The sequence below is a fragment of the Gracilinanus agilis genome, chromosome 4, assembly GCF_016433145.1.
Source record: "Gracilinanus agilis isolate LMUSP501 chromosome 4, AgileGrace, whole genome shotgun sequence".
NCBI classification, from domain to species: domain Eukaryota; kingdom Metazoa; phylum Chordata; class Mammalia; order Didelphimorphia; family Didelphidae; genus Gracilinanus; species Gracilinanus agilis.
In genome coordinates this window covers 465,466,928-465,492,861 of record NC_058133.1, presented here as the reverse complement: position 1 = coordinate 465,492,861, position 25,934 = coordinate 465,466,928, and the positions used below count along the sequence as shown (strand labels likewise).

Below are 25,934 nucleotides of genomic sequence, written 5' to 3'. Positions count from 1 at the left end.
GGCGGGGCCGCCTCCTGGGCCCCCGGCCTCGCTGCTGGACACCTGCGCGGTGTGTCAGCAGAGCCTGCAGAGCCGTCGTGAGGCGGAGCCCAAGCTGCTACCCTGCCTGCACTCCTTTTGCCTCCGCTGCCTGCCGGAGCCCGAACGCCAGCTCAGCGTGCCCATCCCGGGCGGTAGCAACGGCGACATCCAACAAGGTGAGCTGGCGGCGAGGCCTGAGGCCAGGAGTCCGGCCCGGCGCCGCTGCTGCGGGCTGCAGGAGGTGGGGAGGGGCTACTGCCTGGAGGGTCTGCTTCTCGGTGGGGAGTGGGAGGGGTCGAACCTTTTAGGGATTTTCTCTTCTTTTGCTGGCGGGAGGAGGCCGCAAAGGCTGTCCCCACCCTCCCCACCCCCGCCCCGGGTTGGGGGAGAAGGCCCCCAAGAGGGAGGGGTGTGTTTGTTACATATGTATATATGCATATATGTGCATATATTTTGGGGGAGGGAGGTGACCGATGGTCGGTAGCGGTTTTGCAGGTTGGGGACTGAGGGGCAGTGAGGAATTGGGGGGCCAGAGCTGAGTGATGGGTGGGAAGAGAAGAGGGCCTTCTGAGGGTTTGGGGGGAACTATGGGGGAGGAGGGCCCTGCGAGGAGGATGGGGCGGGATCTAAAAGAGGAGGGCCTTGGAAAGGGCTGGAGGGAGGAGACCTGAGGACCTAGAGGGTTTTATGGGGAGTGATGTGAGGTTGGGGACCAGATTCAGATGCTGCGAGAGATCTTTTTGGAGAGGAGAACGGAGCTAAGTAGCATCTGGAAGGGAGCGGATTTGTTTTGTAAAATGGGAGGACTTAAACATTAGGAGGGAAAGGATGGGAACTGAAATGGTTAGGGGGAGGTTGGTCTGTGAAAATGTGGGGACTAAGCAGTAAGAGAAATTGGAGTGGGGTAGATTCTAGGTTTGGATGAATATAAAAGAAAGAAGAAAGGGGTAGAAGATAGTAAATAGAAGATTTAGGTGTTTAGAGAAGCCACTGGGCTAGGAAGGTATGTGTACGGAGAGTCTATATATAACTTGATTGTTGGGGAGAAGAAAGTTCATGGCTTGTGGTGTTTGAAAAGTTCTCATGGGAGCCCTTATTTGGTGGGGAGTGAAAATCGTAGAAGATTTCTATTATGTTTGACATAAGTGATTGTGGTACCAAAAATGAGGAAATCGAATCTTAGGAATTTTTTTGGCAGGAGAAAAAGAATAGTATAATTCTCTAACGTTCATTTTTTTCTGTACTTTAGTCACAAAGTAGAAGAAATAGCATACTTGTCAAAAACAATCCCTGTTAGCTCTAATGATATAATTGGCCTTGTTTCAGAACCACTCTTTTAAAGAATAATTGAGTCATATTTTATATTGTTTTATAATGTTAATGTTTTATTTTAAGTTTCTTAAATTTTTTGACAACTGTACATACTTTCCACATTATACATTTTCAATATTTGAATAAATTAATATGGACTGATTCTGAATGTCAAAAAATTATCAAATTGCTTCTATAGAAAAAAAAACAACTTCTTACACATGTACAGTTTTGTCCTGTTGCCTTGTCTTTCAAGACCAATACCTGATTTACTACTCTCCAGTCAAATTACAATTTTTCTTTACTTTTTTGTTTTGCTATTCCACAGAGAAAATTTTAACTCCCCAGTGTCAGAGTATTTGGAAGACGCAAGATAATATTTCCCTTAATAATACTAGCTGAGGGGGCAGCTGCGTAGCTCAGTGGATTGAGAGTCAGGCCTAGAGGCGGGAGGTCCTAGGTTCAAATCCAGCCTCAGACCTTTCCCAGCTGTGTGACCCTGGGCAAGTCACTTGACCCCCATTGCCCACCCTTACCACTCTTCCACCTAGGAGACAATACACAGAAGTTAAGGGCTTAAAAAAAAAAAGAAAAGAAAAAGATACTAGCTGACATTTACATATTTTGTTTTTATCTCATTTGATACTCACAAAACCCTGTTAAGTTAGGTGCTGTTGGCCAGCCTGGTTTACAGATGATTAAAGTTTATCTCAAAGGCATTTGATAAACCTGGAGACTCTCAACTAGGCAACAAGAAACCAACAGACTTGGGCTAGGCAACAGAAAGCCAACAAAACTGTTGCCAACAACATCCCACCCCTCTTAGGAACATCCAGTGAAGTTAATCCAAGTAGCTCACCTTCCCTAGAGACAATCAATAGAGGTGACCCAAGCTGTATTACCCTTGAAACCCCTCTAATGCTATAAGATCTCATGATTCCCCTATGGGTAGCCACCTCTACTGGTATTGTACTCCCCTTTGCCAATAAAGCTTTGCTATATTACCTTACTCTGGACTCATTGTCTTTTGGGTTGAAATCCCCCCCTTCACGCGTCCCCCCCCCCCCATCCAGATTGACATAATAGTGCCAAGACCCAGGAACTGAGTCAGATGTGACTGCCACTCACAGTCAGATTGCCCTCAGTTTCTTAGACCTGTTTAGATCTTGAGACTTTAAGAGACTCTACCTTGCTTTGGTCTTATTATCTTTTGGGTTGAAACCCCTGCACCAGTGTGCATCAAGGGTGGAATTTGAACTCCGGTCTTACTTCAAGACTACTCTATCCACCATAACACAGTCTCACAATATTTTGTTTTGCATATCTCTTACTGCTCTCATGTTTTTGGAAGGTGAGGAATTTATAAACTTTGCATCTTTCAGCAGATACTTGATAAATGTTTATTGAATTGGATTGTCAAACCTCAGTAGTAACAGGAATAGTGTTTTTGTTGATGTGAATTTGTACTTGTATGCTTCTCTACTCTGTATATGTGTATGTATATTTTTACAAGCCAACTGAAACACAACAAGCAGTAAAATTTATATATTGTATATATTTTTAAAGCACATAAGCTTTTTAGCTGAAGGTTGGATCTTTGAAAAATGACTTGTGATTCATTGCCTTGTGAAAAAGAAAAGGTATCTTTGGTTGGTTAGTTTACTTCGTTAGAATACCATGTTAAAAATGAGGCCAAGGTCTAGATTCACTATCCTAGTAGATCATTTAGCTTAAAGCTACTCTTTCAGGACTTTAATCTGTAACCCCTATCCTAGGTCAGTCTTCTTGACCATGCTTTGATCACAAAGGGTTTTGAGTAAGAGCTTGAATGTTGTATTGGAATACAATTTAAAGCCTAACTGCTATTGATTCATTTTTTTGTTAATTCTGCAAACATATATTGGATGTCTTCTTTGTGAAAGGCACTGATAATACCAAGATGAAGAAGATGGGGTTCAGGTTCAAGAAGCCATGAAATCTATTTCGTCATGGATGACTAAAATATAAGAAGGGAGAACTCGGTTACATAATACTTTTAAGTATAATAGAATGATGAGTACATAAAGAGGTTAGTAACCTAGTCCCAGGAGAATTCAAAGCAGAGGCAAATACCTTTAGGGATCTGAGGAGGATGAGAGAGGATGGTCCACAATTTGAGTTAGTGCTTGAAGGGTGCAGTTTTAATAGATAGGACTAGGGAACAGAATGAACAAAGCCACAAATTAGAAAATAGAATATGTTTGGAGAAAGCAAGGGGGGCTGAATTTGATTAGAACATTGCAGAGGCTAAAACCAAGTGTGGAAGGTGGAGGAATATATGTTTCAGTGACTTCAAGCAGACTTCTGTTGAGCTTGTACAGTGTCTTTTATAGCTCCAAGCTCATTTTCTACCTCCCCTAATTTTAAAAAGATTTACCCACTATTGCAAAATTTTGGAACTTGGCAAAAGGTGGTATGACTTTTTGAGAACTCACTTAGAAGGTATAAGAGGCAGTTTCATAATTGATACTCTTGGACTTGGAATCAAGATGGCCTGAGTTCAAATCTTTGCTCTGATATCATATGTGTGTCTATGGTCAAGTCACTTAACCTCTGTTTTCTTCTTTAATATAAGAATAATATCTGTAGTAATTACTTCATAGTGCTGTGAAGCTTAAATGACAAGCAATTAAAATAAATCAAGAGGCTTTTATTTGAAAGCACCAACTATGTATGAAGTAGTACGATGCTAGGTGCTGGTCATGTTGTTATCTTCTTAAGTTCCTGAAGTGAATTATTCTTTAAAATTTTCAAACTTCAGTTCCCCTTTTCTTTTTCCAATTAATTAGTGTTCCGACAAAATTTTTTTTAGAAGGGTGTGTGGGAAGGGGAATCTCTGTATGATGTACTTTTGAGGTACATTGAAATTGTTTCAAGTAGAAATAGAAAAGTACCTTTAAGCTGCTGAGATGATCAAAGTAGGATTCCCAAGGTTGAGGGCTTCAAACTTTTTTGGCCATATTTCTGAAACAGGAGTCATAGAGGAAAACACATTTATTAGAAAGAGGCAGTCCCAAAATGACCTTTAGAATCCTGTATTTTTTTTTCCATGTCCATCTATGTGTAATATCTCCTATATGAACTATTTAATGTAAAGATTCCTTACTGATAAACTTTAGTGAGGTATAATATTTTGCCTTTAGTAAATATTTGTTTCCCTGTTGTGCAAAACATTGTGTTGCAAATGCATTTAATCCAATGTAAGAATGAGTTCTTATCTTTCAGTATGTTATATACCAGTTTTGTGGTCAGGATATTTTTATTTTTCTTTTGAAGAAGGTACTATCTTCCAAAACTTGAACCCATAAGTACTATATGCTTTTCCAAGATATCTGCAATCTTATCGAATCTCATTTTTTGTGTAGATAGTGATGAAGTGGCCTAAGGTGAAGTCCACTTAGGGTAGGAGTATAGTTTTTCATAGAGTACTTACTTGGTATAAAAATAAGATGTACTTAAAATGCTTTTCCTTCTCTTTCTTAAAGTTTAAAATATAATTGATCTTTAATAAACTCAGTGCAGTTTAGGTGAGTCTCCAGAGGATGTTACCATCTTAGGGTTTAGTGTAAACCAGTAATTCCCAAAGTGGACGCCACCGCCCCCTGGTGGGTGCTGCAGTGATCCAGGGGAGCAGTGATGGCCACAGGTGCATTTGGGGCCAAGGCAGTAAAGGCTTGGGCAATGCGGGTTAAGTGACTTGCCCAGGGTTACACAGCTAGGAAGTGTCAGCAGTCTGATTTGAACCCAGGACCTCTTGTCTTTAGGCCCGGCTCTCAAGTTACTGAGCCACCTAGCTGCACCCCTACCCCCAACCCCTCCATAACTTCCTAGTCTTCTTAACCCCAAAATTTCATGAAGGAATAGACTTGTGTACTGATCACATCCTAGATTTTGTGCATTTCTTTTTAACATTTCTTAAGGACTTAATATATGTTTCAGGGAATTGTGCTAAATGCTGGGGATACAAAGAAAAGCTCCATCCCAGCTCACCCCCCCCCCCAAATCAAAACAAAACCCCAAACTCAATTCTTGCTTCAGCCCTAGGAATAGAATAAGGAGGGAGCAAGAGAGCAATCTACATTTTTGATGCTGTTTTTTTGGTGCACTTGGTTTTGAAGGTTTTGAAGAATTAGGATTAGTGGATGGAAGTTATTGGCTCAACCTGGGGAAAATTTTCCTAACATAAGATGTACAAAAATATAATAGACTATTTTTGGGTACAATGAGTTCCCTCTCCTTGAAAGTCTATGCAGAAGTTCCATGACCCTTTTTTATTGTGGCTTTTATAGACAGTTTATAATTTGGGTAATGTTTATATTAGGTGATTCTGAGATTCCTTCCAAATCTACATCTATGATCAAAACATGAAAGTTGTATCAAGCTTTGGATTAGTTACAGTGCAAGCAAGGTGAAATTTTGTAAAATAGCCCCCCTCTTCAATTAAACAAGGGCTAGGGGAGTACATGCAATTTTTATACTACTTGATAACTAGTAGTTTGGGATTAAAAGTAAATAAAATTGAAAATTGCAATATAAATTTTGGAACACTGCTTTTGTATTAATTTCATATTAGTTTTGAAGATTATATACTCCTTTAATGTCATAATTTTGGGAGTAGTGAGTTCAATTTTGAACATGTTGAGTTTGAGATGGCCTATGAGACATGCAGTTAATGATATCCAACAGGTAATATGAAACTGGAGGTAAGGATAGATTTTTGGAGCCACTTTCATAGAGAGAACTCTGTAATCACTAAGGGAGATAGATGATCTTTTATGGTCTTCCTGTCAAGTTGCATGTTAGTCTAGTCAGCATGTGTTTTTCAATATTTTAAAAATTCTTTTTTAAAGTGTGTCTACCCAGACCAATCTCTTAATATTGCTATAAATTTTATAATCTTCTGGGTTCAGTACAGTTAGAAATCATCCTTAATAAGTTTTCTTAATTTTTTTATCAGTTAAATATCTTTGTTTTGAGCTTTCCATTGGAGATTTCTTCCATGACATGACCATAATAGAGTACTCTAAGGGATCTATGCTTGATCTTGTTCTGTTTCACATTTCTATCAATGACTTGGATAAAGGTACCCCATTGATTTTGAAGATGAAATAAGGTTGGTAGGAATAGCTAATATACAAATTGATTTTTTCCTTAACTAAGCTAACTTTCCCGTATCTCATAGGCTTCTCAGTTATATCCTACTTCATCTCAGCAACACACAGGAATGGTCATCCCCTTGATCTTGCTTTTACCCAAAAATGTTGCACTTGCATCTTCCTGAACTCTGAAATTTCTCTCTCTGAGTATAATTTTATTATTACATCTTTCCTTATGTTCCTAACCCTATTCTTTATCCTTGATTTGATTTCCAGTTCTCTTCCCCTTCAGTTTCTTCCTAGGCCTTCACCCTTGCACTTTTTTCCAATTCAGTTTCTTAGATGAATTAGTTTAAATGTGCATTATCCTGTACACTTGAATTACTTATCCTGCTGCCTTTTCACTAATAACTGATCTTGCCTTGCCAAGACTAGAAAAGGCATTGTACAAAGTCATTTCTGGAAATAAAAAATAGAAGCAGAAAGCAATCCCTATCCTGAAGGGGCTTAAAATCTAATTGGAAGACAATGTGGGAAACAAATATATACAGAACATATATACAAAATAAATAGGAATAATTAAAAGAGGAAAGGTAATGGAATTAAGAGGGGTTTGGGGAATGCTTCTCATAGGATGTGGGATTTTAGTTGGGACTTAAAGGAAGCCAGAGAAGTCAGTAGTCCAGTAAATGGAGGGAGAGTAGAATGTCTATCTTGAGTTTGTTAAAACATATATTCCCCCACCCTCCACACCTGGATTATTCCCACCATTTCTCTCTTTTGCTCTACTTTGTATATCACTGAATGGAGTTGGAGAAAGTCATGAAACCATGCTGATTGAGTCCAATTTCATATAACATAATCTCTACTGGGCCCTCCTTGCAGCAAGCCTCCCATGGTATCTGTATTCCAACTATTTTAGCAGAGGATTTTTCTTCATACTTGACTGAAAAAATTAAGACCATTCACACCCTCTTTCTCTGAAACTCTTAGCTTTCCCTTTTTATCTCTTCTACCTTACCTTGAAGGAGTGACCCTTAGCTTGCAAAGACAAACCCTTCAACATGTATCCTCCATCTATTTCTTTCTTATTCATCAGATTGTCATTATTATTATTCCCTTTCTTATTAATGTTCAGTATTCCCTTATCTACTGGTTCCTTCCCTATAGCCTATAAACATGCCTCACTCATCCTTAAAAATCCTCATTTGATCCAGCCATTCTTGCTCTTTTGTCCTACATATCTCCTCACTTTTCTTTGCTAAACTCCTCGAGAAAACCATCTTTTAGGTATGCGACTCCATGCTTTCTTCTCACTCTTATTTTAAACTCTCGCAGTCTGATTTTCAGTCTCATTCAACTGAAGTTGTTCTCTCCAAAGTTAGCATTCATCTCTTAATTGCCAAATCTAATGACCTCTCTCCCCGTTTTTTCCTCTGGAATTTTAATTTTTTTGTTGTTATAAACTTGAAAGACATCAAAATACTTAAATTTTCACTTTCAAAGAAGAGAAGAAAAAAGGCATTGTTTATGAAACCACCTTTATTTTATACAGCTTGTTTTAAAATTGTGTTTATTTTCTACACATACCTTGTGTATACATGGCAAATTCATCATATTAGTTGAGAAGTTATTTAACTTGTCTGACTCCTCAACATTCTTCTGTTCTTTTCATAAAAGATGGCCTACCCAATCTCCTTTTGGTGGGGCATCACTTATCATTAGCTTCTCTCTCCTTATAAAAAAACACTACTACTACAAGAAAAACCTGTCTTTCAACAAATAAGTACAACTGAGTAAAACAAATGAACTATTGGCTATATATGAAAAACAAAACAAAACTGGGGCTTATTGCCTGAATATAAAGAACAAAGGAAGATAAGTTGCATGAGTAAGATTTTTGAAGTCTATATGACTGGAAGAATGATTATGCATACAAATAGAAGAGAGTTAGCAAGAGAATTGACTTTTTTTGGAAGAAGATAATTCAATTTAAAAATAATGTATTAGTACAGATAGAGACCTCATTTTTGTCCCTAATCTGGTTTGGAGCAAAATCCATTTAGTCTATGATTTACACTTAATTTCCCAAGACAAAGCTTAAGCTTCTCTGGGAGACAGAAACTGGGATGGGGCAAGGGTTCTGAATCTGACAGAATGGTCATTTCACAAGTTTTGCAGTGTGTGTAAATTAGCCATGTTTAGGGGACAGACAGACAGTGGGGGGTGTCCGGGTCCAGCCGGACACAACCAAGGGGTCCGGGAAACGGCAACCTAAGAAACCATAGGGGGAGAAGAGGGGAGACCTTGCGCGCAAGACAGACAGAGTCGTTTAGGTGGAAGCAAGGCTCGTTTATTGCAGGTCTATGACAAGAATATATAGGTTGAGGGCAGAAGGGGGTCGGCAAATACTAAAGGGAAAGGAATGCGGAAAGGGAGCATAAGTTATGTAGAAAATCTCCTGTGGCGTCTTACTGTCTCCATCCAAGCATGGCTGGGCCTATGATCAATATCTTATCTTAGAAGAGTGAATGATTAATATCTATTCTTAGAAGAGTGACTATTTTATCTTAAAGTCTTGGTCCCTATCTTAAAGTCTTGGTCCCTAACAGGGGGGGGATTCAGGAATGCATGAATTAAAAAATATTAAGCCTTTACCATTTTCCAAATACTGTGAAAAGTTCTTGAGGGTACCAGTAGACAACCCAAGCCATTCCTTGTCCTCAAGAAGCTTATATTCTAATGGGGGAACACATCAAAGAGGAAAGTGGTGACTACGGAGACAAATTTTGGTCGAAAGTGTTACTGATATGGGGCAGCTAGGTGACTCAGTGAATAGAGAGCCAGGCCTGGTAATGGGATGTCCTGGATTCAAAAGTGACCTTAGATACTTTCTAGTTTTGTGATCCTGGGCAAATCACTTAAACCCAATTGTCTAGTCCTTACAGCTTTTCTGCTTTGGAAAAACTTAGTATCAATTCTCAGTCAAAAGGCAAGGGTTAAAAAAAAAGTTTTACTGATAGTTTGTAGGAAATTAGGGGGCAGCTAGTGGCATAGTAGATAGAGCACTGTGCCTGAAGTCAGTTCATATGTGACCTCAGACACTAGCAGCTTGTCTTTGGGCAGACTCCTGCCTAAAAATGGAGAGGGAAATGGCACATCACTCTAGAATCTTTGCTAAGAAAATCTCATGGACAATTGGTTGATGGGATCATGAAGAATTGAACATGACTAAATGGACTGAACAGCAACAGTAGGAGTGTAGAGCGACACACTCCGTTAGTACAGTGGCAAAGCTGATTTGATTATCATCACAGCACTGGAAGTGAGATGGATGGGAAAGAAAGGGTATGGCAAATGAGGTGAAATTATGACTAGGCTATTTCTTGAAAACAGCATTCTGGGAAAACCATTCACCAATCAGGAAAGTGGGGCCCAGACTTGAAAGAAGGTTGGTACATGAGAATGGCCCATATAGGTTAGTTTCCTCTTTAGCTATGTAAAGGCCACTTGTCCAAGTTTGTGTGCTATTTGCAATTTTTCCACTTTTAATGTGTTCTTTTTATCTTGCTGTGGTATATATTTATATACAGAAGCTTATTTTTGGAAAAATATAACTTTTCTCTCACCAATTTTTAAAAATAAATTTTTATTATAAACCTAACCAATCCCTCAAATAAAGCATAATAAAGCCATAGGTTTAAAATGGTTACTTTGGATACTTTGAGAAAGTTTTCATCTCCTTGATGCTGATACTTCCAGTAGTGAAGATTGCAACCCAGTCAAACTTTATAGGTGATTCTTTTACATCACTGACTTACAGTATATGGATGAGGGAAGAGGGGAAAACCAATGGTGGGAGGAGAGAGAAGAGAGCTTGTCCAGAGGGCTATATGCCTTCTAAGTCTCTTGAAATTGAATATGAAATATTATTGGTGCATACATGACAGTTTATTGATTATCTTGTTTTAAAATGGATTTTTATTATCTTGTTTTTATGTCAATTACATTTTCCTCCATGTCTCTTTCCTATCCTCTCCAGATATTCTTTATTATCTATCATAATAAAAAAAAACTAACATTTTGCAAATAATCTCACATATGCAATGTGCCACACCTATAAATCCATACTTCTGCAGAGTGGTGTCTTCTCAGCCCCCTTTTTGACATCTAGAGTGATCATGATAATTTCACAGCATTCATTTTTTATTATTTTTCTTTCCATTTACATTGTTATCATTTTGTATTTAGAAAGAACCACATTCTTCACCTTTTTTTTTTTTTTTTTTTTTAAACCCTTACCTTCTGTCTTAGAATGGTAAGGGCTAGGCAGTTGGTATGAAGTAACTGCCTAGGAACTCACAGCTATCTGAGTATCTGAGGCCGGATTTGTATCCTTCATTTTTGATATGTGATTAGTCCATGTCCCTTTTCTTAGTCATAGATCTTTCTGATCATACTTTTTAATATCATTATCTTGTATAATTTTTTGTTGGCAATATTTGGTATTTCTGCCCATTGATCACTTTTTCATTGTCCTTTTTGCTTCACACAATTTGAAATGGCAAGGCCTATCATATTCTCTGACTTGCAGCCAAACATAAAGTGTTGTTTTTTTAAAAAGGACCTTAATTAAATGGAGATAGGTAGGATGATTAAAAGTAGTGTTTTGATTAAATTTGCTATGTTTAGGCATTATTTTTATTACTTAAAAAACACTTCTGTTTATCATTTCAGCTCTTATTTTCTACCATATTGATTTTTACCCAGATATTAAATTAACTCCATTCTTTTGTTTTTCTTTGACTATCACTTTGATATTTTGCTATTTTCTTGAAATACACAATTTAGTTAAGTTTTTCTTTTATTAATTGTATGCTATAAATTTGTTGTTGAATACATCCCTAGATTTTGATATTTAGTGTTTTATTATTGCTATTTTTTATTTTAATAAATTGCCACATAAGTTTCCCAAAGTCATATGATCCATATTTTCTCCCTTCTCATTCCTGGAGCTGACAAGCAATTCAATTTGGGTTATACATGTATTATTGCTATCTTTTACATTGTTTTTATAATATCTCATTCATTGTATAATCTTAAAAAATTTCTTTTGTAAGTAATAGTTTTTTCAAGCTTTTGCATTATGGCTGATAAACATATAAAAGTTTTGCTTTTGAAAATATACCAGATGATTTTGTGCAAAAAAGAAAATGTGATTGCTCTTGAATGTTCTCTAAATATTTCTTTTGAGTATAATTTACTTGTTCAAGTCTCTCTCAAATTTGACATTTGTTCCATTCTTAATTTTCAGTTTCTTTGTAGAAAACTGGAAGAGTGGTGATGGTTACACTCATGTTATGCTTTGAGACCTGTAAATGCTAAACTTGATTTGTTCCTCTTTTTTCATTGTTTCACAGAATTAACTTGTCTTAATATTTTAGACCTTTTGTTGCCTCTCTCTCCATATATATATATATATCAATATCGTGTATTTTGAATGATTAAATGAATGAAAAGGGATTTAATGCTTACTATACTTTGTACTGGATGATGTGCTAATAAGCATTAGAAATGCAAATAAAGGTTAAGACTTTCACTTGGCCTAATAACTCCTTGTACTAATAAGGAGGACCAATAGATAAAGGGGAATGGTCACACTGCATTTTGGTTTGCAGAATCACTGAACTTGATTCCCTGAGGAGGACACTTGATCTGATACACCCTTGTTAGAAGCAGTGGTCCTCTTGATTTGATTACAGTGCAAGAATTAGAATGGAATGGTAGTTACTTGCAAGTGACAGGGAAATAAGATAATTTGGATTTTGCCTGTTGGTCTGGGACTGGCTTATCTAGTTGTAGTGGGTCAGGTAAGCCAAGTGTGGCAGTCCTAGAAATGAGTTGAGAATTTAATGTGGGACTGTGGATTCTGCAGAAATAGTGTGGAGGATTCTAGTTCAAGCAAGGAGAGGCAGGATAGAGGATGAGAATGATGGTATATGAAGCTTTTTGCCTAATTCTATCTCCTTAGGAATTTAGTTGGTATCATACTGAATCTATAGTTTCAATATCATTGTCATATTAGCCCAGCCCAAAGATGGACAGTGACTTTTATTTACGTTTTCGTTCATTAATTTATTTTTTGAAAACTTTTTTTTTCAGTTAAATGTAAAAACAATTTTTGACAATTATTTTCTGACATCTTGCCATTCAGATTCTCTTCCTTACCTCCCTGAGGTGGTAAATAGTCTGATATGTAGGTTATACCATGTTACCATGCAGTATATATTTCCATATTCCCCATGCTCTGACAGAAGACATATATCACACATACAATAAAAAACTCACTAAAGAAATAAAGTGAAAGAAAGATGTGTTTTGATCTGCTATGAGATTCCAACAGTGCCTTTTTTAGCTGTGGGTAGAATTTTTTTTATCCTCCCTTGAAGTTATCTTGGGACATTTTTTTTTTCTTTGGCTGATAATAGTTAAGTCACAGTTGACCATCATAATATTTCTGTTACTGTATACATTGTTCTGTCTGTTCTGTTCACTTCACATAAGTCTTCTCATGTTTTTCTGGACTCATTCTGATACTTATTTCTTATGGTGCAATAACATTCCATTATAACCATATTCCATGACTTGTTCAGCCCCATTCCCGGGATGATGGACATCCTTAATTTTTTGCCACTACAAAAAGAGCTGCTAACAAAAGAATGGAGAGTATTAAGAGAAGGGCCAGAGATATGTGTGGCCTTCAGCACAGGGTTCTCTGGTAGAATCTGTAGGACTTCTTTGAGAAAGCCCTGATGGTTGTGAAAACTCACTTTGAGTGGCCCTGAGGAGCAGAAGAGAATACTGAATATAGATAGTTTGGATTAGGACACTCAAAAGTCTGTAGTATCTGGGGCAGGTGGGTGGCTCAGTATTTAGAGCGAAACAGAGTGGGGACATCCTGGGTTTAAATCTGGCCCAGACATTTCTAGCTGTGTGACCTTGGGCAATTGCCTAGCCCCAGTTGTCAAACACTTACTACTCTTCTGCTTTAGAACTAATACTAAGTATTGATTCTAATACCAAAGGTATGGTTTTAAAAATAAAAAATGTAGTATTTAGCAACCTATTTTGAAACTTTGTAGAGGGACCTGACATCCAGCACTTTGGACCTCAGAAATGGGAGGAGAGAGAATGTAAATCTGTGAAGAGGAAGTCATCATAGAAACCCAGGTGATCCAAGGGGACAGTGGGTAGGACTTTGGGCTTTGATCAGAAAGACCTGAGTTCAGATCTGCTGAGAGACATTTATTTGCTGAGTGTCCTGTTAACAAGGATAAGCACCCCTATTTGCCAGGGTTGTAGAGAGAATCCAGGGAGATAATATTTGTAAAGTGCTTAACACTGTTCATTGCACATACATACTAGGTCCCACATAAATGCTTATTCCCTCCTTTCCCTGACCACTTCAATCCAAAGTGCAACTGGGCCCTCATGGAGCATTATGTATGTTTCTTGTGGACAACATTGTTGAACTTTAAAAAATCCCTAACTTCTTTTTTTAAAAGGAAATCTATCTACATATCTACATATATGTATATATATGTATATATGCATATATGTATATGTATATATGTATATATGTATATATACATATCATATATAATATATGTTATATATATTTTTTATTTATATATTATTTATAAATTTAAGGTGTATATTTTTAGGTTCAACTTTTAATATTTTGTGTTCTGTATTCATGTTGACTAGGGAATATAGACATTTCCACCTTACTCTGTTTAATGACTAAATTATACTTAATGCTAAACACCATTTCTATATGTATTAGGTTATTAATCTCAGAATAGATATTTGCTTTTGGATCTATTAGTATTTTGTCCATTTTTCATTTTATCATTGCTGTTTTTTTTTGTATTTTGTTATTTTTGAGAGGGCTTCTTAGTTGATAATTCCTCAGTAATTGAGAAAATTAGTGATTGAGTAGATAAAGAATCTCCACCTTCCAATATTGTAATTCAGATCTCACAGGGATTAAATCAGACTTTATACAGATTGAAGGAAATCTCTTTAGCAGGAATAAAATAACTTCCAGATACCTAATAAGAATAAGTACACCCTGTATGTAATGACCAATCATGGTCCAGAAAAGAGGTGAAGATTAACACTTCCTGCATTCTTTGGAGAAGTGGGAGACTTGGCACAAAACATTGTCTACATTGAGTGCAGTTGTTATTTTATACAGTTAAGCATTTAAAGCTTTGAGTTTAATGAATCTGATAGCTTCAGAGTTCCAGTGTTACCCATGTTCACACAAAAAAATTATAGTGCATTGACTTGTGCCTTTAGATTCCAAAACTCATGTCCTCTCAGTTGTACCATATTCCCTCTCTTGTTTTGGTACAATCTTTTTATTTGTTGGGTGTTTCAAGGGAAGTTTTACTGTGATGATGAATGAGGCAAATCCAAAAATGACTGATGTAAAAACAAAAGGCATTGCTAAAACTTAAATAAATTATTCTTTGAAAAATAATGAACACGGCTGAGAAGACTGAAAGATACAGCTAACCCTATGTGATTTGTTGTTGATTAGCATTTTTGATGACAAAGAGGGCCATCTGGCCATTGACATCTCTGAAAAGCGGCCTGTATTTCTGTGCCAGTGCAAAGATACCTAGGATATGAAAAACAAGGAAAGTAAAACAGAAAAGACAAAAAAATGTCACATGTTAGAGATGACATTTAGAAATAGCAGAAACTGATACTGGTGACAGTGACCAGACAGGATACAACTTTTTATACTCTGTGTCAAAAATTCCTGAAGTTATATGAGCTACCTCTGCTATATGTGGGCAAAATAACTAGCTATTTATCAGAACAGTAGTCTTTTGTTCTAAGTGCTTGTGTTTGTTGTAACTGCATGTGTTTGGATTTTCGTTCAGCTGGCTGAGTACCTATAAGATGATTTCCTTTCTGTCACCAAAAAAAGGAAAAAAAAAGATTAAGCTTAGCAGTCAGGTTACTGACTTAATGATTTATGCCTCACCTCCTTTGCTACTACTTAGTGTTGAGTTATTTCATTGCTTCCTTTGTATATAATATTGTAACCCCTCAGGACAACATGGTGTAGTGGGTAGAAAGCTAAACTTGGAGAAAGGAATATCTGCATATCCTGCTTCCAACTCTTATTAGGTATATAACTATGGATGAGTCACTTCACCTTTCTCTGAACCTTAGTTATACCTACTTAACAGGGTTGTGTGGCCCAAATTAAATAATATATAGTGTTTTACATATTTTAAAGTGTTATATATATGAATAGTCATCATTCTCATTGAAGGCATTGTGACAGTTTATGTATACTCAAATTAAAAAGAATTTATTTTTAAACTTCATTTAAAAATGAGTTTTGAATTTTCTCACTTACTATGAAAGCAGTAAATGTGATGTCAATTATGAAATCATCCAAAATATACTTCCATGTTAAAAAAAAGCAAGAAAAATAAAGTTGATAACATATGTTTCAGTCTATATTCAGACTCCATCACTTCTTTCTCTGGAGGTGGATAGCATTTTTCATCAAAAATCCTTTGGAATTGCCTTGGATCATTTTATTAATCAGAATAGCTAGGTCATTCACAGTTAATCATTGTTCAATATTGCTCTTACTCTATACAGTGTTTTCCTGCTTCTATTCACTTTCCTCTGCTAGATTTTCTTTTCCTAGATTGTTCTCAAACCATCCTACTTGTCATTTCTTATATCATAGGAGTTTTCCATCTTGTTCACAACTTGTTCAGCCATTCCCTAATTCAGGGGTCGGCAACGAATGACTCTCAACCATATCTGGCTCCACCTCCCGACCTGCCAGTCCAGGCAGAGCCCCAGGATTTGCCCCAGGGGGCCCTTCAGCCCCAGCCCCATATTCCAGTGCCTTCTGCCTCCATCCTCCTCCTTCCACACCCTTATGCAAGTTTATGGCTCTCACTGCCAAAAAGGTTGCCAACCATTGCCCTAATTGATGGGTATCTCCATAGTTTCCAAATCTTTGCCACTACAAAAAGAGCTGCTATAAATATTTTTGTATGTGGGGGTCCTTTTGATAATTTTTTTGTGTTACAGACTTAGAAGTCGTATTGTTGGGTCAAAGGGTTTGCAATTTTATAGCTCTTTGGACATACAGTAGGCCCCAATAGAAACCACAAATATAAGTGAACACCTTCAGACCCCAACTATATGTTCTACTTTCTCTGCTTCTGCTCTGACTCAGTCCTTTGTGGTCTCCCTTTCCCCATCAAAAAACAGCTTAACAAAGCAAAAGTGAAAGTAGAAGAACTGACCTTGGATAGAGGGCTAGAGAGTGGAGATGCTGGCATCTGGGGCTTTGTGGTTGACTGCTAAAACCTTGGAAAGCCAAACCCCAGATAAGCGGGGGACTACTGTAGTTCCAAGTTGTTCCTCAGAATGGTTGGATCAGTTTATAACACCACTAATAGTGTATTATTAGTGTCCTATTTTTCCCACACCCAGTCCAACACTTTTCATTTTTCTTTTTTGTCATATTAGCCAATCTGATAGATGTGAGGTAGTACCTCAGTTATTTTAATGTGCATTTCTCTAATCATAGTGATTTAAAGCATTTTTTCATATGACTAGATAGCATTGATTTCTTCCTCTGAAAACTTATAGTTCATATGCTTTGCCCATTTATTGGTTGGGGAATGGCTCTTATTTATTTTGTAAATTTAACTCCTTTCCCTATATATTTGAGAAATGAAGCCTTTATAAGAAAAAATTGTAGATATCTTCCTTCATTCCCCCCTCCCCCCATTTCTTTCTAATCTTGGCTGCATTGATTTTGTTTGTGCCAACCCCTTTTAAATTTCATTCAATCAAAATTTTCCTTTTTATAACCTGTAATCCTTTCTATCTCTGGTTTGGTGATAAATTCTTCCCTTATCTATAGATCTGACAAGTAAAAATTCCTTTAAGTATAAAAATCATGTACCCATTTTGACTGTATGTTGGTATATGGTTTGAAATGTTAGTTTCTGCTAAATTACTTTCCAGTTTTTCTAGGACTTCTTTCTAAATAGTGATTTTTTTTGTTCCAAAATCTTGGATCTTTGCATTTATCAAATGCTAGATTACTATGATTATTTACTGTGTATTCTGTACCTAATCTATTCCCTGCTCCAGATTGTTTGATGATATCACTTTGTGATGTAATTTGAGGTCTGGTATTGTTAGGGCACCTTCCTTCACATTTTTTCCCCCACTGATTCCCTTTCTATTCATGACCTTTTCTTTTTAATAGCACTATGAAATAATTTTTTTGCTAGTTTGATTGGTATGGCATTGAATAAATTAATTTAGGTAGAATTGTTATCTTTATTATATGTCTAGTTGAGGCTGGGTAACTGAAAGGCAGCATTGTTAAGTAGAAATATCTGACATTTACATAGCACTTTTTAGATGTTTTCAAGGTCTTTTATATACTTTAATTCATTAGATCTTTGGAAAATAGGCTTCTGAAGTTGCTATTACAGGTATTATCATCCCCATTTTACAGATAAATAAAAAAAGAAATTAAGTGACTTTATTCATAGTCACATAGTTTGGAATTACAGGACTTGGCATCTTGTATTGCCTTTTCTACTTACTATGAATTTGGCCTATAGATCTATAGCAGTGATGGTGAACCTTTGAGACTTCATGCTGTGACCTTCTTTCCCCCTGTACTGGGTGTGCCCTGCTGTCCCCCCCCCCCCCCCCATCATTCCACACAGGGGAGGTAGGAAAGCACTTCCCATGGGGCTGCTGGGCAGAGGGCAGATGAAGTGTATATAATGTCTTCAGCACAGACAAGGGAGAGGGGAGTGGCTCAAGTGCTCTGCTCTCCTCTCTTTGAGCTCTGCCACCTGTGAGCCATCCCCATTACCCCTTGTGTGTTCCCATTGGGCTGCTGGGCAGAAGGATAGGGGATGTGAAAAAATGTTATCAAGCTTGGTGGATAGGGGGAAGGGAGCAGCTCCACCTGAGGGTTTCTAGTAACCCTTTCTAGTAACGAACTTTGGGTGGGGGGCACAGAGAGTGCTTTATATGCCATCATTGGCACTTGTGTCATAGGTTTGCCATCACTGATCTATAGAATTCTAAATGTCTTGATGGCCCAGTGCACAATTTAATTTTTTAACATCTTTCAGATTCTACAATGTTGTTTATGTTTAGCATGCTATTCAAAGTAGATCATTAAGGAGTGTTTGCTGAATAGCATGTTCTGGTCAAATATTAACTTTTTGATCAGAATTCATTGATGAAGTCTTTGCAAACTTTTAGAACTCTCATTAAAATCTCTAGTTCAAATCCCAGAAGTGGTCAGGGATATCCTTAATGAAAAAGTCCACAAAATTAATGTCAATGAAAGTAGAATTAGGTAGAAATTACAAATGAGTCTATGGTCCTTTGGGTTAGAGATACAGACATTATAAGTAATTTTTTGAATAAAAGGTCTTTCCTTGCTCCCCATGTTAATGTTTTTCTCTTCCTCAAATTATTTTGTATTTTTACTTGTTTACATGTAGTATAAGGAATGTGAATCCTCTAAGGTCTGGGATTGGTTTTCTTTTGGGGGGGGGTGGTAACTCTAGTGCTTAGGAGATATTTAATAAATACTTATTGACCTGAATATTGACAAATTAGAAGCCACTTTGAGCAACTGTGGAGTTGATTTTTGGAGTGCAAGAAAACTACTTGGGAGGAGCCTGCTTGAACTTTCCATTCATTAAATTTGTAGAACTATGATCTTCTTACAGTGCAAAAGGTCTTGCAGCTATATATGCTTCATTCCATCTTTGTGAGAGGAAAATGAACAAAAACATTGACATTAGGGATGAAAACAAGCTCTAGGATATTGGTTTCAAAGTCTATTTAACTCTGTATCTCTGAAACCATCTTATTTTCTCCAACAGCCTCTTTTAGCACGTCCAGTAAAATGCTCAATTCAGTTCAGCAAATATTTATTAATTGCCTGCCATGTTACAAAGCATTGTGTTAGGCACTGTAGATGATAGATTAATAAAATCCATTTCTACCCTCATGAACTTTACATTGTATTAATAATACAAAATAGATCTCTTTAGTGTCTAATAATTCAAAATAGATAGTAAGAATGCAGTGTGAGGTATGAGGAAGTCAAGTTGATTTCTTGTGGAAGGATTAAGAAAAGTTTGAGGGGATAGGTAGGTGGCTCAGTGAATTGAGAGCCAGGCCTATCTGAGTGACCCTGGGCAAGTCACTTAACCCTCATTGCTTAGCCCTTACCTTTCTTCTGCCTTCGAACCAGTACACAGTATTGATTCTAAGATGGAAGTGAGGGTTTTAAAAAAAAAAAAAAAGGAAAGTTTGAGGAAGTTGCATTTGGACTGACTTTTGAAGGTTGGCTAGAACTTAATAGGAGAAGGGCAATTCAGATGTAAGGAAAGCCATAAACTAAAATATAGAATTAGGAGAGTGAGGGATGGTGAATAATCCAGTTTGACTGGAACAAGCATGGTGTGGAGGGGCTAGTAGAATGAGATAAAGCTAAGAAAGGTTAAATTAATTAAATTAAAGAAAGGTAAATAAGTTAATTAGGTTGTGGAAGACCTTGGATGTAGTTGGTGAAATTTGATAGTTTACAAAACTTTTTAATGCATTATTGTTAGATTTCATTGTTTTATAGAACCCAAATATTATTCCAATAATTGAGAAGTACTTAGATGAAAATATACTTCAATTTTTTATTAGATTAATGATCTAATACATATTCTCTCAGTATTCTCAGCTGTCAACACTATCAACCCTTCTTATCCTGCAAAATTTGTATCCATGATCTTCTACAGACCTTTCATGTAGCATTTAGTCAATATGCTGAAGCTCTTTTCCTGGGCTTATTTATATTTCATTTCTTCCAGTTAGCACTCTGAATATTTATCTGTCATCCTGTTGTACATGTAAAAATATTACTCTAATGTTCATTGTAAAGAGATCTTTTATTATTTTGGATTAATTTTATTTCAGTATTCTCTTTCAGAGTGCAAATAATTGAACTATTTAAGTTTGTAATTTTTGACCAAAAAAAATTAAATTAGCACAGTGTTGTGAACTACATGCAAAAATTTTTTTAGCCATTCTTATTAATCACAGAAAAGTTATTACGTAAAACTATTGTGATATCAAAAAATTTTAAGTTTAAACATTTTTATTTTTCTACAGCTAATTTTCTTTGTAGCTGAGAATAGCCCAACTTTTCTAGAGAAGAAAAAGGAAATGTAGTCAAAAAGAAAATTAATGTTGGGCAAAGGCTTGCATGGGGCCAGGTGGTGGCAGCTTTTACCCCTGTTGGGAACCAGATGTTTGAAGTGTGGTGATTGGTAGGAAGATGATCCCATGGGTGGCCTTCATGATATCCCTGCCCATAAGCCTATGAATGGTCTTGTGACTAAAGCCTCAGGGACAGATGGTAGCTCAAGTGGGAACTTTTTGTTTGTTTTAAAAGAATTAGGACCTAAATTCATGAAGAAATATTCTAATTGATGTATAAAATTAGTTTTCTTATGAAGATTGCTTTTAAGAATAGCTAATATTAGCTTACTCTAAAAGTTTTCTGTAGGGACAATAATGTCCATCATATATTTTGTGACTATAAATCTAAAAGTTTTTATTACTACTGATCTCACTAATTTTAATATTTGATTCAAACCTGGTAATTATGGTTCCAGAGTAACATGCTTGAAATGTTATGGTGTAATGTAAACACTTAGGAAAGAATGTGTTGTTTTTTAAGCAGTAGTATCTCAGTAATAAAGGCATATATTTCTATAGAGCGTTAATGATGAAATATCTTTTAAAAAGGAGTTGGGAGACTTGGTTTGTCTTTCCTTTCTTCATCTCTAAAATACACCTAAATGTAGTTATAGCTATCCTATGTTATCCTCCTAGCATAATGTTCAGAGAACTAAGTATTTTAAAGTGCTTATGTCAGTTGCCTTGATACATTTATTAAGGCAGTTCCAAAATAGGAATTCTGAAGTGTTTTAGGTGATAGTATCATTATTGGAGTAAATACATTGATTACCAAGATGTCTGCTTTGAAGAACAACACTCATTTGGACTTAGAAATTCTAGCACCTTAGTTTAAAAATAAATCCTATTGCTTTATTATAAAATCTAGTACATGGATATAGATACATATATTCATATGCAGAAGTGGGTATACACTCATAACTTTTATAAATATGAGCATATTCAGGCACATTCAGAGGTTTTGTTTATTGCAAAGTAAGAGATTATTTGAATCAAGGATTAATTTAGTTTAGTTTGGAATTCATGAACTGTTAGCCTTTAGGTATCTTTATTTTCACTGATTGAGTCTTTAATCGTCAGTAAACTTTTATTAATTGATATTTCTTATTACTGAAGGGGATATAAGGTTGAGTAAGACTTGACCCCTACTGTGAAGGAACTTGCTGTTTAGAAAAGAATGACATGACATATATACTAATTACTATAATGTAAGCTAGAATATAAACAATTAAAACAGCTACAAAATATTGGGGAGAATTAGGGAAGACTTCTTGGGAAGGAGGGATATGGTATAAGGAATGCTAGACAGATTTAACATGAATTCAGGCTATAATTTTGGTCACTTATCAAATAAAATAATATGTAAAGCATTTCGCAAATCTTAAAGCACTATATAAGTGCTGGCTGCTGTTATTATTACTATAGTACCTCTTCTCCCCATCCCTTTGGCATAGGACCTAGCCTTATTCTATACCAGTGATGATGAACCTTTTAGAGTGTCAAGTCCTGCCTCCCCACCCCCCTTTCCCCAGACAGGGGAGGAAGAAACGCTTCCATTGGGCTACTGAACAGAAGGGTGTGTGATGTGAAAAAAAATGTCATCAGGAATGGTGGAGAGGGGGAAGGGAGCAGCTCCCCCAGAGTCCCTCTGCCTTTCTGGTAATGAATTGGGGTGGAGGTGCTGGAGGGGAGGGTGGCCTGCATGCCTACAGAGAGCTCTCTGTGTGCCATCTTTGGCACCTGTGCTGTAGATTTGCCATCACTGCCCTATACTGAGAAAATAGAGCCTTAACCATGAACTGCTTCTTTCCATCTCTTGAGAATTGGCTTTTGGTTTTTTATATATAATTTTTTAAACCCTTAACTTCCGTCTTGGAATCAATACTGTGTATTGGCTTAAAGGCAGAAGAGTGGTAAGGGCTAGCAAAGGGGGTCAAGTGACTTGCCCAGGGTCACACAGCTGGGAAGTATCTAAGGCCAGATTTGAACCTAGGACCTCCTGTCTCTAGGCCTGACTCTCAATCCACTGAGCTACCCAGCTGCCCCCTGGTCATATATTTTTAGTTGCCTATATATTTTGGATACATGATACAGATTACCTCCCTCCCCCCATCCCCAATACTTCTGTCTTGTCCAGTTTCATTAGTTCTGTTTGTGCCAGTGTTGATCCAAGTTCATGTAATCTATTTTATTTTAGAATTTAGGATACTGCCTGTCACATAGTGGGTGGAATGGGAGAGAATTTATAGAGTACCTAGAAAGCACTTTACAGATACCTCATTTGAGCCTCACATTAATCCTGGGAAGTGGGTGCTGTTATTATTTCCATTTTGCAGTTGAGGAAACAAAGGCAGAGGTTAAGTGGCTTGCCCAGGGTCACACAGCTGGTAAGTATCTGAAGCCAGATTTGAACACAAGTTTTCTTTTGACTCCAGGCCCAGCACTCTACACTGTTCCAGGTAGCTGCCTTATAGGTGATTAAAAAATGCTTAACTTATCTTACCCCTTTGGAAGCAAGAATGTTTATTATTTCCTACCAAATATGCTCAAGTTTCTTCCATCCATAACCCATTGACATCCTCCATTTTCTCCTTTTTTACTGCTAAGAAGGTGACTTTTTTTTTAAAGCCAAAGCCCAATGTCAATACTTGTATGTATCCTTGATTCTATTCCCTCATTTCTTCTGGAAGATTTCCTTTACATTTAGTTATACTTCTCTAATATTAAATCTCTTTTAATTTGACAGTTCTTTCTAGCAACCTACAAACTAGCTCATCTTCCCCATTCTTAATATATCCTCACTTGATCCTGTTAGTCTCTCTGTTGTCCTCTGTTCCCTTTTGAAGTAAAAGCAGAAAAAGCTTTGTTCTTTTATTGTTTTTACTTCCCCCCTCTGTCATCTGTAATCTAATCTGGCTTTTGATCTTATCACTCATCTGAAATTATTCTTTTTAAAGTTATCAATCATCTCCTAAAATTTATCATAATGATTTGGGGTTTTGGTTTTAAATGATTACTCTATTACAAAAATGAACAATAATGGAAATAGGTTTTTGAGTGATAATACAAGTGAAATCCAGTGGAATTGCTTGCCATTTATGGGAGATGGAAGGGCAGAGGAGAGGAGAGAGAGATAACATGAATCATATAATCTTGGAAAATTTATATGTAGATTTGTTAGTGGAATAAAATTTTAAAAAAATTTCTCATAATTTTATTGATCTTTTGTTCTTAAATAAATCACCTACATTTCCCAATGTATTACTCTGTCCATTCCTCTCAAAGAGAGCAATTACTTATAACAAAAAAGAAAGAAAAAACAACTCAGCAAAACTAACAGTGAAAAATTACTGATAATGTAAGCTATGGTCCACACTCATTTTCTATTTCTACAAAGAAGCAGAGGGAGGTACCTTAAAATAATCCTTCTGAGGATGCAAGCTTGCAGTTTTTCAGAATTTAGTTTAGTTTCAGGGTTTTTTTTTTTTTTTTTTTTTTGGTTCTTAAATTTGCATTGTCATAATTGTTATGTGATATTTTTTGTGTGTGTGTGATTCTGCTTCACAATTCATTATTTCATATTTTTCCTATGCTTCTTTGTATTCTTCATACTCATTTCTTAGAGCATAGCAGATAATATTATTCCATTACATTCATATGCCACATGTTGCTGTTCTTCAGACAGGACCTAACTCTCCTCCATGGACTCTGTGAAACAGTGAAATTGGCCTTTTTGCTATTCCTTATCCACAATACTTGATCTCCTGACACTGGGCATTTTCACTGTCTCCCATGTCTGGAATTTTGTCCCCCTTCAACTTTTTCTCTTCTTTTCCCTGGCTTCATTCAAGACCCAGATAAAATCCCACCTTCTATAAGTAGTTTTTCTTGGTTCTCTTTACTGCCTTGCCTTCCCTTTGTTGATTATCTCCAGTTTATCCTGTATATATTTTGTAATTAGATTGTGAACTCTTTGAAAGAAGTTATTTTTTGCTTTTCTTTGTATCCTAGTGCTTAATATAAGGGCCTGGTCCATAGAAGGCACTTAATACATCAACCTTTGTTGAGATTTAACTTGGCCACAGTTGACTCTTCTAATTTTTTGATACTACAGAAAATGCTATGCTCCTTGCAATCCCAGAGGGAAGGGACAGAATGAGAAGACCTGGAAAGGCCTTATGCAGAAGGTGGAATTTGAGCAGTCTTGAGGGATGCAGGGAAGCCAGGAGTTGGAGAGGGATGGATGGATATGTGGAATAGTAAGTAGGCTCTTGTAGACTCTAGTAAGGGAAGTAAATTGATGTAGGAAGGGAGCAGGTAATAGAGGGCCTTAATTTCCCAATAGAAGATCCTGTATTTGATTCTGGAGGAAATAGAAAGTTATTAGAATTTTTACTGAGTTAGGGACGGAGTCAAGGGTCATAGTCAAATCTGCCCTTTAGGAGAATCATGTTGACAGCTGAGTGGTAGAGAATAGATTGGAGTGAGGAGACAGTTGAAGCAAGGAGATCTGCTAGAAAACTATGGTAATAGTCCAGACAAATGGTGATGAAGGGTTATACAGAGATGGTGGCTGTGTTAGTGGAGAGAAGAGGACCTATGCTAGAGCTGTTGTGAAAATAGAAATAACAAGGTTTGATAACAGTTTGGTGTGTTTGGTTAGTGAGACTCCAGGTAACTGGAGAGGATGATGATATCCTTGTAATATTAGGAAATGGTAGAGGATAGTAGTAATAGGGAAGTTTGGAGAAGGGGAGAGTTGGAAAGAAGGAATAATGAGTTCCAAAATATCTAGGGAAAATAAAATTTGAGATAATCAAAAGAGTTTACTTAACCTTATCATAGAACATATAATCATCAAGGATGCAACACTCAGCTCAGGTAGAGATGCGGTCAGACCAGGATGTAGTAATTTATGTAGATTTGGGACATCAACTGAGTCTAAGGGCAAGGCTTTCACATGGGCAGGATTTTTTTTTATGCCCTTATGTGGCCATGAGTTTACTTCAATACTCCCTGAGCTGACAGGGGAGAGAATTTTTTTCATCAGTCGAGAAAGTACCTATTTCTTTAGGGAAAAAATTAGACTCACTATTAATCTTATCA

General features: G+C 36.7%; 1 protein-coding gene across 1 annotated transcript in view; it reads left to right on the top strand.

Annotated features, from left to right (window-relative positions):
• Positions 1-4: 4 nt before the first annotated feature.
• The window catches only part of TRIM33 (tripartite motif containing 33), a gene marked incomplete at its 5' end in the record, with an annotated part of 177,353 nt that continues 151,423 nt past the window's right edge, over positions 5-25,934 (top strand). Inside the window, one exon of the mRNA XM_044675523.1 lies at positions 5-197. Coding sequence (XP_044531458.1) covers positions 5-197 — 193 coding nt within the window. The remainder of the gene's footprint in view (positions 198-25,934) is intronic.